Source organism: Argopecten irradians, unplaced genomic scaffold, assembly GCF_041381155.1.
Source record: "Argopecten irradians isolate NY unplaced genomic scaffold, Ai_NY scaffold_0972, whole genome shotgun sequence".
In the NCBI taxonomy this organism is placed as follows: Eukaryota; Metazoa; Mollusca; class Bivalvia; order Pectinida; family Pectinidae; genus Argopecten; species Argopecten irradians.
Window position 1 is genome coordinate 1 of NW_027188439.1, and position 12,818 is coordinate 12,818.

General features: G+C 36.9%; 1 protein-coding gene across 1 annotated transcript; it reads right to left on the minus strand.

Annotated features, from left to right (window-relative positions):
* Positions 1–3,070: 3,070 nt before the first annotated feature.
* LOC138313836 (spermatogenesis-associated protein 31H1-like) lies at positions 3,071–7,007 on the minus strand. Its single transcript, XM_069254105.1, has 3 exons — positions 6,967–7,007; positions 6,395–6,442; positions 3,071–4,930 (listed from the first exon to the last, which is right to left on the minus strand). The coding sequence occupies exons 1-3, from the start codon at positions 7,005–7,007 to the stop codon at positions 3,187–3,189; spliced, it is 1,833 nt and encodes a 610-aa protein (XP_069110206.1). The 3' UTR covers positions 3,071–3,186.
* Positions 7,008–12,818: the final 5,811 nt, after the last annotated feature.

The following is a 12,818-nucleotide window of genomic DNA, read 5'->3' on the forward strand; positions in this document are numbered from 1 at the left end:
AATCATTCAATGAGGTGAAAATTGCCGAAGTTTTGAGTCGTTTTGGTTTCCATACTAGGTACATAATGCATTTTATAGTTACTTAATGGAAAGGGTCTTCGACAGGATAAATTCGTTACACAGTTTGTAAGTGACCTAATACGCCTCGCCCGATACAAGTTTATTTCAGACCCAATATTTTTCCGTATTAAGTCACTAACAAACTGTGTTACTAATAGTCTGTCATGTTTATCTAGTGCAGATGGAGCGTTTGGGTCCGCCTTGGAGACAAAGGCAATGGAGCTGAAAAGAAAGGCACGAGCTTAGTCAACGTCGGCAACATACGCGACGCACCTGAAGTGCTACTCTTCCTTCTGTGAGACACTTGATTATGCCATTGGTTCCAGCGTCATAAGAAATGATTCAGATTGATATCGCATAGATATCAACTGTCAAGAAGTTTAAATTTTCGACGATTAAGCAATATCTTAATATTGTGTCTCATATTCATAGAATTGTCGGTCCAGATGATCTCCTTAAGGGGGATTATCATGTGTCACAGGAGTTATTAAGAGTGAAACGAGTATTAGGTGTATCTCAAACCCCGGTAGTTGTCATCACACCTAGTACTTTGAACTTTGAATCACATTTATCAGGTGTTGACATGGCATTGCATTTCCGATTACTCATTTTGGTGTATTTGCCTCGCGGCATTCTTTGGCTTACTAAGACCAGACAATGTAACTGTTAGAGGAACCTCTGAGCGTACCCGTGATCCCAGACGTCTGAATGTGATGGCGTGCTCCGAGGGTTTCTTGATCTGTCTTCGATTGACAAAATCAATTCAATATAGACAAAAAGTGGTTGAAGTGTATTTACCTACACTGCCATCTTACAGTATATTATGCCCTGCGGTTGTTTTGCAATCTTATCTTAATAGAACTGCATCCGCCGACCCATCGGACCCCTTGTTTTTATTCGGTTCAGAGGATGCTATTCACAATGGTAACATTAAAGGTCAGTTATTTAGGCGGATGGTGCAACATACATTGCAAATATGGCATCTCAGTGGACATGATTAAAAGCATTTGACTGTTGGCAAGTGATGCTGTGTATAGGTATATTGATGTGGATATTGAGGCCAAGGTTCAATGAAACAGTTTGGGAAAGCTGTTGCAAGCCTGTCATAATATGTATTAGGCAAACGCTTTTCGTGCTGACAGATTGTTATTGTTGTACGCAAGTTTCAATTTTAAGAACATTCATATATACATTATCCAAGTACCAATCCAACTTAAACCGGTGCTAAAGAATAATCCCTCTTCCTACAGTCCATACTGTATACTATATGAGAGGGGATTTAATTACTTGTTATCACAATCATTTAATCATTATTTCGATTATTTTATTATTACCATCAACAACAAAATTGAGTGTATTTTTACAATTTAAAAAAAAAAGTTTCGATGAGTGTGTATCGAACTAGTCCCGCTTGAGTGATCCCTCCTTTATGACGCCATTCTGCAATCAACATGCCATCTAGGCGGTCAGCTCGCTGTCCCATATTATTACACAATTCTAGGATGGATATAACGACAGTACTCCTGGAATATCGCGAATTCTAGGTTTGAAAACTTACCTCAATCTTGTTACGTTCAGAAAAATAAAACCTGGTGAGCCATTATATTTCGCTGTGAGCTACAATAAAGGGAAACGACGATGTTCGGCTCAAATATGATTACTAGCATCAAACAGATTTACAATTGTTATTTATATAATTGTTCCTTTAAAGGTATATATCTAAACCGAAATGGCTTTAATATTTAAAATGTGAATGTAAAATGACGCCTCATAACAGTGTATTGTTAACACATAGCTTTTCTCATATTATCTAGCATTTGTTAAGCATTATAACCATCGCTATAAAATGTTCTGGCGTCAATAAAGTTTTATTTATGAAATACAGTGGGCTTTTAAATCAGGTTTAAAGTGATGTCACTGAATAATTATCAATTAAAGTTTCCTTAAACACTTACGTTTATTTCAAAGGCGGCGACAAATGATTTGTATATTCTGGATTCATTATTTTTGAAACAATCTGTGAAGTTTCCTTCCATAACAATTGATAATGGTACTGATAGGTTTGAAAACGCTGCAATGAAAGCTAAACACAATATATAATATGTCAATACGAATACAAGTGTATTGCTGTAGCATACAAAACTCCAAGGACTCGAAAATGAACTTCTGAACATCATATATATTTTTTATTCGGAGGTCGGCATGGTACAGGTGATAGCCAAAAGTAAGGCGGTGGCAAAGAGGCATTAGGAAGGACAAATTCAAAGACCAAAGAAGGAAATCGCCTTTTACAATCAATGCAATAGGGGCAACAGGTACAGTTCTAACGCTATTCTTACAATCAAATATGATGAAATAACGAATCATAATATTCCTCATGAAGGTTAATTCTGGAATTTGATGAACTACTATTGCAATTAGATAATGTTACTTTTGTCAGACTACATGGTATTTTATATTCAAATTTAATGCAACTAGGTAATAATATAGATACTGTATCAATATGTATAGGTATTTGTTAAGAGCGACTATTTGATCGTTAACATATATTCTATTTCTATTTTTCCCCAATTTGAAATTGTCAAAAACATGTATTGCAATATTACGAAAAAATATAAACATGAATCGATATATATGGGTTTTAAACAAACTTAAATTTTTCTCAAGCTATGGCTTTGATGGTTTGTGTAACAAATATACCTGTATATCAATTTCTTTTTTTAAAATTTGAACTACTTGTTATGCGGTCATGGGGCCTTGTCTATTTGCAAAGCTATATACCGTCATCAATACACATTGTGGAACAAACTTAATGTATCTAGACACATAAAGGCGATAATGGTTACATTTCTAATGTATCTCGAATGAAAAAACCAATCAACAAACAGTTACAATCTTTTTTCATTTGTTGGTTTTAATTTTAAAAAGCTCGATTTGTCTAAATCTACGCACTCGTGGTAATTGATAAATGCTTGTTCCAATTTAAGAGAAAAGAAAAATACTCACCACCATTTAGGTTTCGGTTCCTGGTACTTTTGTTCTTTTCTATCTAAGTAGCCTTGGCATACGTTGCTACAAGATGGAAAAATATTCTGAATATCATCGCCAGTGTGAATCGTATTCACTCTAGTGTTGCTGGTCGATGCTGCTCCGGTGTTGCTGGTCGATGGTGCTCCAGTGTTGCTGGCCGTTGGTGCTCCGGTGTTGCTGGTCGATGGTGCTCCAGTATTGCTGGTCGATGGTGCTCCAGTATTGCTGGTCGATGGTGCTCCGGTGTTGCTGGTCGATGGTGCTCCGGTAATGCTGGTCGATGGTGCTCCGGTGTTGCTGGTCGATGCTGCTCCGGTGTTGCTGGTCGTTGCTGCTCCGGTGTTGCTGGTCGATGGTGCTCCGGTGTTGCTGGTCGATGCTGCTCCAGTGTTGCTGGTCGATGCTGCTACAGTGTTGCTGGTCGATGCTGCTACAGTATTGCTGGTCGATGGTGCTCCAGTATTGCTGGTCGATGGTGCTCCGGTGTTGCTGGTCGATGGTGCTCCGGTAATGCTGGTCGATGGTGCTCCGGTGTTGCTGGTCGATGCTGCTCCGGTGTTGCTGGTCGTTGCTGCTCCGGTGTTGCTGGTCGATGGTGCTCCGGTGTTGCTGGTCGATGGTGCTCCGGTGTTGCTGGTCGATGGTGCTCCAGTGTTGCTGGTCGATGGTGCTCCAGTGTTGCTGGTCGATGGTGCTCCAGTGTTGCTGGTCGATGGTGCTCCAGTGTTGCTGGTCGATGGTGCTCCAGTGTTGCTGGTCGATGGTGCTCCAGTGTTGCTGGTCGATGGTGCTCCGGTAATGCTGGTCGATGGTGCTCCAGTGTTGCTGGTCGATGCTGCTCCAGTGTTGCTGGTCGATGCTGCTCCAGTGTTGCTGGTCGATGGTGCTCCAGTATTGCTGGTCGATGGTGCTCCGGTGTTGCTGGTCGATGGTGCTCCAGTATTGCTGGTCGATGGTGCTCCAGTATTGCTGGTCGATGGTGCTCCAGTATTGCTGGTCGATGGTGCTCCGGTGTTGCTGGTCGATGGTGCTCCGGTAATGCTGGTCGATGGTGCTCCGGTGTTGCTGGTCGATGCTGCTCCGGTGTTGCTGGTCGTTGCTGCTCCGGTGTTGCTGGTCGATGCTGCTCCAGTGTTGCTGGTCGATGCTGCTCGGTGTTGCTGGTCGAATGCTGCTCCAGTGTTGCTGGTCGATGCTGCTCCAGTGTTGCTGGTCGATGGTGCTCCGGTGTTGCTGGTCGATGGTGCTCCGGTGTTGCTGGTCGATGCTGCTCCAGTGTTGCTGGTCGATGCTGCTCCAGTGTTGCTGGTCGATGGTGCTCCAGTGTTGCTGGTCGATGGTGCTCCAGTGTTGCTGGTCGATGGTGCTCCGGTAATGCTGGTCGATGCTGCTCCAGTGTTGCTGGTCGATGCTGCTCCAGTGTTGCTGGTCGATGCTGCTCCAGTGTTGCTGGTCGATGGTGCTCCGGTGTTGCTGGTCGATGGTGCTCCAGTGTTGCTGGTCGATGCTGCTCCAGTGTTGCTGGTCGATGGTGCTCCGGTGTTGCTGGTCGATGGTGCTCCGGTGTTGCTGGTCGATGCTGCTCCAGTGTTGCTGGTCGATGCTGCTACAGTGTTGCTGGTCGATGGTGCTCCGGTGTTGCTGGTCGATGGTGCTCCGGTGTTGCTGGTCGATGCTGCTCCGGTGTTGCTGGTCGATGCTGCTCCAGTGTTGCTGGTCGATGCTGCTCCAGTGTTGCTGGTCGATGCTGCTCCGGTGTTGCTGGTCGATGCTGCTACAGTGTTGCTGGTCGATGCTGCTACAGTGTTGCTGGTCGTTGCTGTTTTCGTCATGGTAGTCGCTGTATTAGTTGTTAGTTGTGTTGGCATAGTGGACTGCATACTGCTTAGTGTTGATTGTTTTGTTGAGCGCATCCATTCATCACATTTGCAATCTTTTCTCTGCAAGCATTCATATAATATCTTAATTCACATTAGTTGTATTGATGTTAAATTATACGTCAAATGAAAGTTTATGCTAAGTGATAAAATTGTTTAAAATGAGTTCTCAGTGTTGTTAGACCGGCAATAATATACAGTAAAAATATGGGGTTGAGGGATAAAGCAATTTTCTGGTTTCCCGAGACATGTCTATTTCCCAAGGCGGATCCGCTAATCTTAGCTTCAAGCATTTCAAATTATTCCGAGATGACAATTAAGATTCACTTGGATTTCAACAAATTTTATTTCGAATAACGAAAAAGGATTAAACAACAGGCATTGCCTATATTAGTTTTCTCCTAGTAACAATGAGTATATACATATGATTCAACAAAATTCTAATTTTAAACATATTCATGAACATAATATACTGTAGCAATTGTATTGATGAATAATGTTGGGATAAGGACAGTATTTAAGATATCATCTCCAATATACTTATGTGCGAAATTTATTGTTTTTCAAAATATATATAATCATAATTTAGAGATTAGAATATAATATAAATGACTGGATCTATCCACACATAGGATACAGACCTAAATGACAATTAAGATTCCATGTCCGTTTTGTTTTACTTCTATTCAACCCGCCAGTTAAAATTTGATTCCACTGTTATTTCCTCAATATTTCAAAATTTTAAACCTCTAGGCATAATCCTGAAATTATATAAACAAGTATTGTTGAAATTCCGAGACGTTTATCACTTGCATATAGCCTACATTACAGCTGTACGTTTATGTACATGTAAAAGGTATTGTCCTCTGACCCCATTGCATTTTTCACAAACCTCTACCTTACAAGATAAACTTAACGACATGTTCGGTAACATTTCCGATCGATACTAACGTCGTCTGAGTACGTCAACGGAGATGGCGTGATCAGAAACTAGCTCCACCAAATTGTTACGTCACCTATCAACTGATGACGTGATCGGAAACAAGTCCCGCCCCACCTCGAATCTGATTGATTCGACGAAAAATAAGTGCGGGTGTGTGCTAGCTTCCAGGGGTGTGTTGGTTCGAAAGACTAACACACAGCAGAGCGAGGATTTTGGAAAAAAGTAGGAGCTAGTCAATTTAACCAAGTAACCTTTATATAGTGTAAACAAAGGAGAGGTACATTAAAATTGAATTACGTGACAAAATAAGATATCACCATGTATACACTGGTTTGGCGAGACAATCAATCGCAGAGGAGAACATTCCATTATCTCAACGTAGAGAGGGGTCACGTGTTTAAAACAATATAACCTTTATCATAATTACGCAATTTATTATATTTGTTGCTTTTCTTTTTTATATTTTGCTTTAAAACCATCTTACCTGCCTTTGTCATTTCTGTGGAAGCTGCAGCAATAATTGGCAAAAGGCCTATAATATCAAACAAAATATTAAATGTAAATGCAACCATTTTAGATTCTACATTGACTGGTGGTTGATACTATATGAATATTACCTGCTATAGATGGTGACACTGGATGAGTGATATTCCGAAGGGTGACACCAGTCACTGTCACTATCTTAAGCAAATAAGCAAATAGTATTTATTTTATTATATCAAAAGCAAAAATAGTTTCCAATAAATTCTTTATTTTCAACTTTCGGCCTTTCGACCTATTAATCATACAATATTGAATGTATATTGCAGCATGAAGTACAAAATATTTTTCTATCACAATACGTCGTGTTATTCCACTCTCAGGCCATTTAATATATAAATGTACTGGCTGTTGGATAAATATATTGTTATTCCACTAGTGAAATAACACCTTCCGGTCTTTTGATTGGTTGAAATTTGAAACTTTAACTTGAACTACTTTTTTTCATTGTTAAGTCATCTAGATCATCGAATGACGTCATGTTGCTGTACTCTGATCGCTGCTTGCAGAACAAACCGCTGTTGACACGGATGTGTGACGACGATGGTATCTTTCATGTTTCATTCTTAGCATAAACTATTGACTATTTACAATTGTATTTTGTTTAGTGGTATATTTTTATGAACGAGGATCGTGTGGGTGATTTTTGGTAGAAATAAGCGCACCTAGTCCGGACTAAAACTTGGTTACAATGGTTTGATGATGATTTTGCTGGAAGTAGATGTCACTTTGTCGCAAACATGTCCAAATGTACTTCGACAACTATTAGTTGACTGTTCAGGTATCTATCATAAGGATTATTTTTTACCCTTATGAAACTAAGAATTTATTTGTAAATACATTGAACTTTCTAAAGTATATAATTTTATAGTTAAAGTTATTTCATAAGGAAAAGGTGCTTATTAGAAAACTTATGTACATTCGATCTATTATATTATTCGAGACTTTTAATTACAAAATTTCCCTCAATCATTTGAATATTGTGTAATAATATTGTACTGAAATTCTATGATCATTCCATTTACTTTTGATAATGTTATTCGTGATCTTTGATTTATTGTTGTCGGCTTAACTCTGTAGTAATTATACTTATTTTACCGTATGGTGTTAATCTACTAGTACAAACTATATATTAAGGAGCACTGGTCAACCCAAATATGACACGTATCCCCAGGACAATGGACACGCTAGTTAATTAGTTCATTTGCAAGCTTAAGACCACTGACCACTGAGACGAGTATGGAATGTCATTTGTTAATCTTTTGTGTCAATTCCTAATGTAATCTTACGTGATATACTTTGTAATCAGTTAGGGGCTAGAGCTCGGACGGCACGGGTCGATTTTCGAATACTCCTAATTTATATCAGGAAAATTATACAGCATCTTTAAATTTCATAGTTTTAATCGGAATATATCACAACGACGTCATCTCCGCTGTGAAAGTTATATTGTGTATATGTTTTATCAGTGTTTGTAACACATTTCACATGAGAAAAATATCATGTCGGCTTATCATTTAATCTGTTATCTGAAGTCAAAATAAATTGTTCTGACTGACGTATACAATTCAAAAGACAGATAAACTCGAGATGTTTGTGTCAATCTTTAAATGTCAATAATTCTTATTACAGGTAGGACATTTTATGCTATTGTATATATATGTTTGTTATCTATTTTTATTATTACGATTACTTATTCATTTTGTATCATCAAATCGTTCATTGTTTTAATTCTTATTTTGTAAGTAATAACACAATGTGATGTATCAAGTAATATGATAGTACAACGTACTTCAAACTCGATGTGTATTTTATAATTACAATAAGTAAATAATTGAAATTGATGTAAATTAATTTTATGATCGGCCAAAGTTACTTATATGGTAGAAATCTATTTTAATTATGGATGTCGATAATATAATTGAAATTAGCAATCTTTAATAAGGTTCTGCAAAGCGAAAAATATCCTCTTACTAGTATAGAATATTAATGGTCAATACAATATGATCGATCTGATAATATTTATACTTACTTGTCACTTCTATTATACAAACTAACCAAGGCAAAGTGAAGTATATGATGGAATAACTGACACCGAAAACGTGACCATTATGACGTCGCTAATGTTGACGTGGTGACGTCAACTGATCACCGTCAAAATGACTGTTCCATTTTGTGGTTTAAATCGTCGTTGATAAAACGATTTTCATGGTCTAGCTTAAACAATGTCTTGCAGAGACCCTAAACTGAGATGATAATGTAAATATAATCATTAAACTATCTTCTCATGGCATACAATGTATATGGGCTATATAGATGCCAGAGCTTTGCAGAAAATCATCTCAGCGCGCATTATGAAGATTGTCTGCAAAGCTCTGGCATCTTTATAGACCATAGATGCAATAGAAAGATAAATAGAGGTGACATATCTCTCATTTAAATCATCACAATGATATGAAAAAAAAACTATCAAAACAGTACTAAATAACATGAATTATTGCTTCCTTAGTTTTGATTCCATGCATTTATTGAACATTTATATGTCTACCGAATAAAACTTCGAAAGTACAAAACTAAATACTCACATAAACTGAACAGCCTAACTAACTGTTGCTCTGAAATGAAAACAAGTCTACTTAACGTATTTGAAACATGGCGTGATGATTTTGTGCAAATTTCACGTGGGCTTCGAGATCACAAAATGTCTAGGGTAAAGTAACTATTTACCGTCGATTAGTCCCAACTTCCGATGATTATGACGTCACAAAAATCACGTCAAATGACTACGTCATAATTACTGAAGGTGGTGAATAATCAACTGATAATAGTACTTAGCCCGCGTCGTTTGTGGATCTCGAAACTCCCGCGTGTAACTGACCATTTGAAAAGCGGAGAAATTGTCTTATTTAGCGATGTCTTTTTACAGACTTCTTAGCATACTTTATACTACAACTAGCCATTCGTGTTACGACGACTCCTCGTATTCTGGCGTCCTGGTTATTGTTTATATCATGGCATCGTAATAAATGGCGTGCCTAGCACAGCAAATAGAACTGTTATCCCCTATAATAGCTAAATATATATATACTCAAATAGTATATGGGCGAAGTCGCAGACGATGTTTATAATTATAATTCCTCACTAGTATTCTAAGACATATAGAAATATTTTAATTCAAAGGGACAAAATAATCGACATAATTACAGTACAAAACGAATAGTTTTGTGTCTTTTTGTTGAAAATCTTTCTTGTCATACTGTAATATAGAATTAAAACGTTGATCCAAAACAGACGTTTGGTACATTATAATTAACATAGGAAGGATATGCCAGAATCTACAGCAATTTGTATTTGTACATTATCAGGACCTAATTTTAGTCACAGTAAGACATGTCATCATAGACATATAGAAACTCACCTTTCATTTTGAAAAAATCAAAAAAGTCACCAATTTTTGTAATGTTTCCTTGTGGAGTTGAAGATCAACAGAATAAATTCCTTTCACATGTCTAAATCTGTACACCTAAAAATGCCATCATCAACATGGTAAGACCATATCTATACGAATTTCATTTGTCTTTATCAACTTTGTGAGGCCAACCATTGGGGACCGTACCGAGGACCTATTTGCAGCCGACTTATCTAGATGAGAATGATTTTATTAGTACAAAAGGACCAAATAAAATAAAGTATATTCCTTTACTTTATTTTGAAATGACAAATTAACTTATATTTAAAAATTGCAGACAAATGATGTTTCAATACAAAAGTATCAAATTGTTCAAAGATTTTGATTTTGGCTGAATATTTTTCGAATCAAAAGGTCAATTTAATCGAGTCTATGCTACTTTCTATAATCCCAATATACAATAGCGCATTATTATTTTACCAACTTTATCCATAAATGTCAATATACAGTGTATGTCTGATAATATAGCTTGTTTTTACAATATTAATTTGAAATTCAAATTATTGTCATATGCCCTGTTGGGGGCCCCTGTTCTACATTGTGCATGCTTGTTCGTATCCCGAGATAACGATAACGTATTGTGATACCTCTGTCTAAGTATGGGCGTTACTAACTGTGATACGATCCCGATACAGGCCCGTCCCGGAAGTACTCATCCCGGTAGGGTGTATACACCATACGACAGTCGATACCACAACGAGGTATGATTCCAAAATTGATATCTTAGATACACGGAGGTAAAATCTTTACTGAATGGAATGCCGGTATATTACACAATATCAAGTAAAACCGCTAATGTGACATGTACATGTAAATAACCATATGCAGAACAATAAATGAATACAATTCAATGTTTTATTGTAAAGGATGCATGTCAATCTGAGCAACATGAGTACCATTTACACCTGAAAACGCCTATAAAACAATAACGTAGAAAATGAGATTGCATGAGCTCTAAAATAGCTCTCACACTGAACACATCTAAAGATAACGACGCCATGTATATAGACGTTCTCAATTAAGTTTAATGATATAAAAACGAATAGAAAGCTTTTTTATGGCAAAGTCTGTTAGCCATGAATGTAAATCACAGAGACATCACATCTGATGTTCACAGCACATCACAGGTGGTTAATGTCAATCACCGAGACATCACATCTGATGTTCACAGCACATCACAGGTGGTTAATGTCAATCACCGAGACATCACATCTGGATGTTCACAGCACATCACAGGTGGTTAATGTCAATCACCGAGACATCACATTGATGTTCACAGCACATCACAGGTGGTTAATGTAAATCACCGAGACATCACATCTGATGTTCACAGCACATCACAGGTGGTTAATGTCAATATAAAATCAAATCCAGATACACAGTTTGGTAAGTCAAAGCGACAGAATCAATAGTAATGTGAATACAAGGTTATCAGAGAAAGACAAATCGTTCGATCACTTTATCTTCTACGCGACATATGCACACTAGGGTTCGTCATTGCTACCGTGTTTCTTGCAACAAAACACTTAGGTCATAACCTCAGTATTAAAACATACCTGAGAAGCTCACAAATCTGACAGACAAAAGTCCTTGGGCGATGTACTCCCTGCCTTGTAATGTAATAGCTGGGTAGGAAATATAATGGTTGGTGCTGTTTTAACAGAAATGCTGTAAGATTTAATTCTTCTTCTCTTTATTTCCTCCAGTTTGAAGATTAAATAAATAGAATAACATGAATAACATACATGTAATACAATATTCAACATGGCTTAATCTGTACAAAAGAATAATGTAAGTGATGTGACAACTAGCTGAGTAGATGTACATACAACTATTTAGTACTATCTATAGTGCAGTATAGTGGTGCAAAATAATTGATAGACAATAATATAATGATAATAATAATAGTAAATAAATAAATAAAAAAGAATAATAATAATAAAAATAAAAATCAGGGGAAAAAATTAACACCTCAGTATGTAGATATACACAATGAACCCAATCAATTTACTACACATACAAGTAGTAAGAATAGGTCATAATTAGACGTGATAACTATTTGAAAAAATCAATAAAATTAACATTTTTTAAACATATCTGACAGACACGTGGCGAAATTCTATTATATCTATACTGTTCAAATCATACATAATTTTACCACCTATAAGTATATGAAAATAATTGGAAGTCTGAATGGGAATGTAAGTATACGTTAAAACCAATTCCATTCATACTTAAAAGTTCACACCATAACCGATCTCGCACCACTTCGCCGTAAATAACATGTCGTAAAACACAATATGCGTATATATATTCATTAGACATTTTCCCAATACACCTATGACATAATCTAATTTATCCGTCCTGGACTTCTAAATCAACAACTAATGAGACATTATATTTGTAGACTAATTTGCGGATGTTTTATCAATAATCTCCAAAATGTATGAGGAGGAAACAAATTATCAGTGCGTGGACCAAAATAAATCTATTAAAATCACAAATCATCTACGCATCCTTTCTCCTCCATGCTCTTTCTTCATATAAATGTACATTTATACTTTTACAGAGTTCGCTTTCCATGTAACTCTTCACTGAAACACAAGTAAGAACTTGTGATAAATTGTATTTCTTAAGAATAGAATTAATATATCACTTGTACAAAACCATAACAGTACATATCTGATCCCATGTCCTGACATGAAAATACGAGTGGAAAAATATCTGATAATGACATACAGTTGTTTTATCGAGGTTACATAATCAAAACCAAAAAACATTAATTTCCTCATGTCTATCTTGATGCAAGGCCTGAACTCCATACATTAAACCATCCAAGAAGATTCCCGATACATAATACAAATCCGTAGTTGGTGTTTATTGTAATGTAATGTCCACG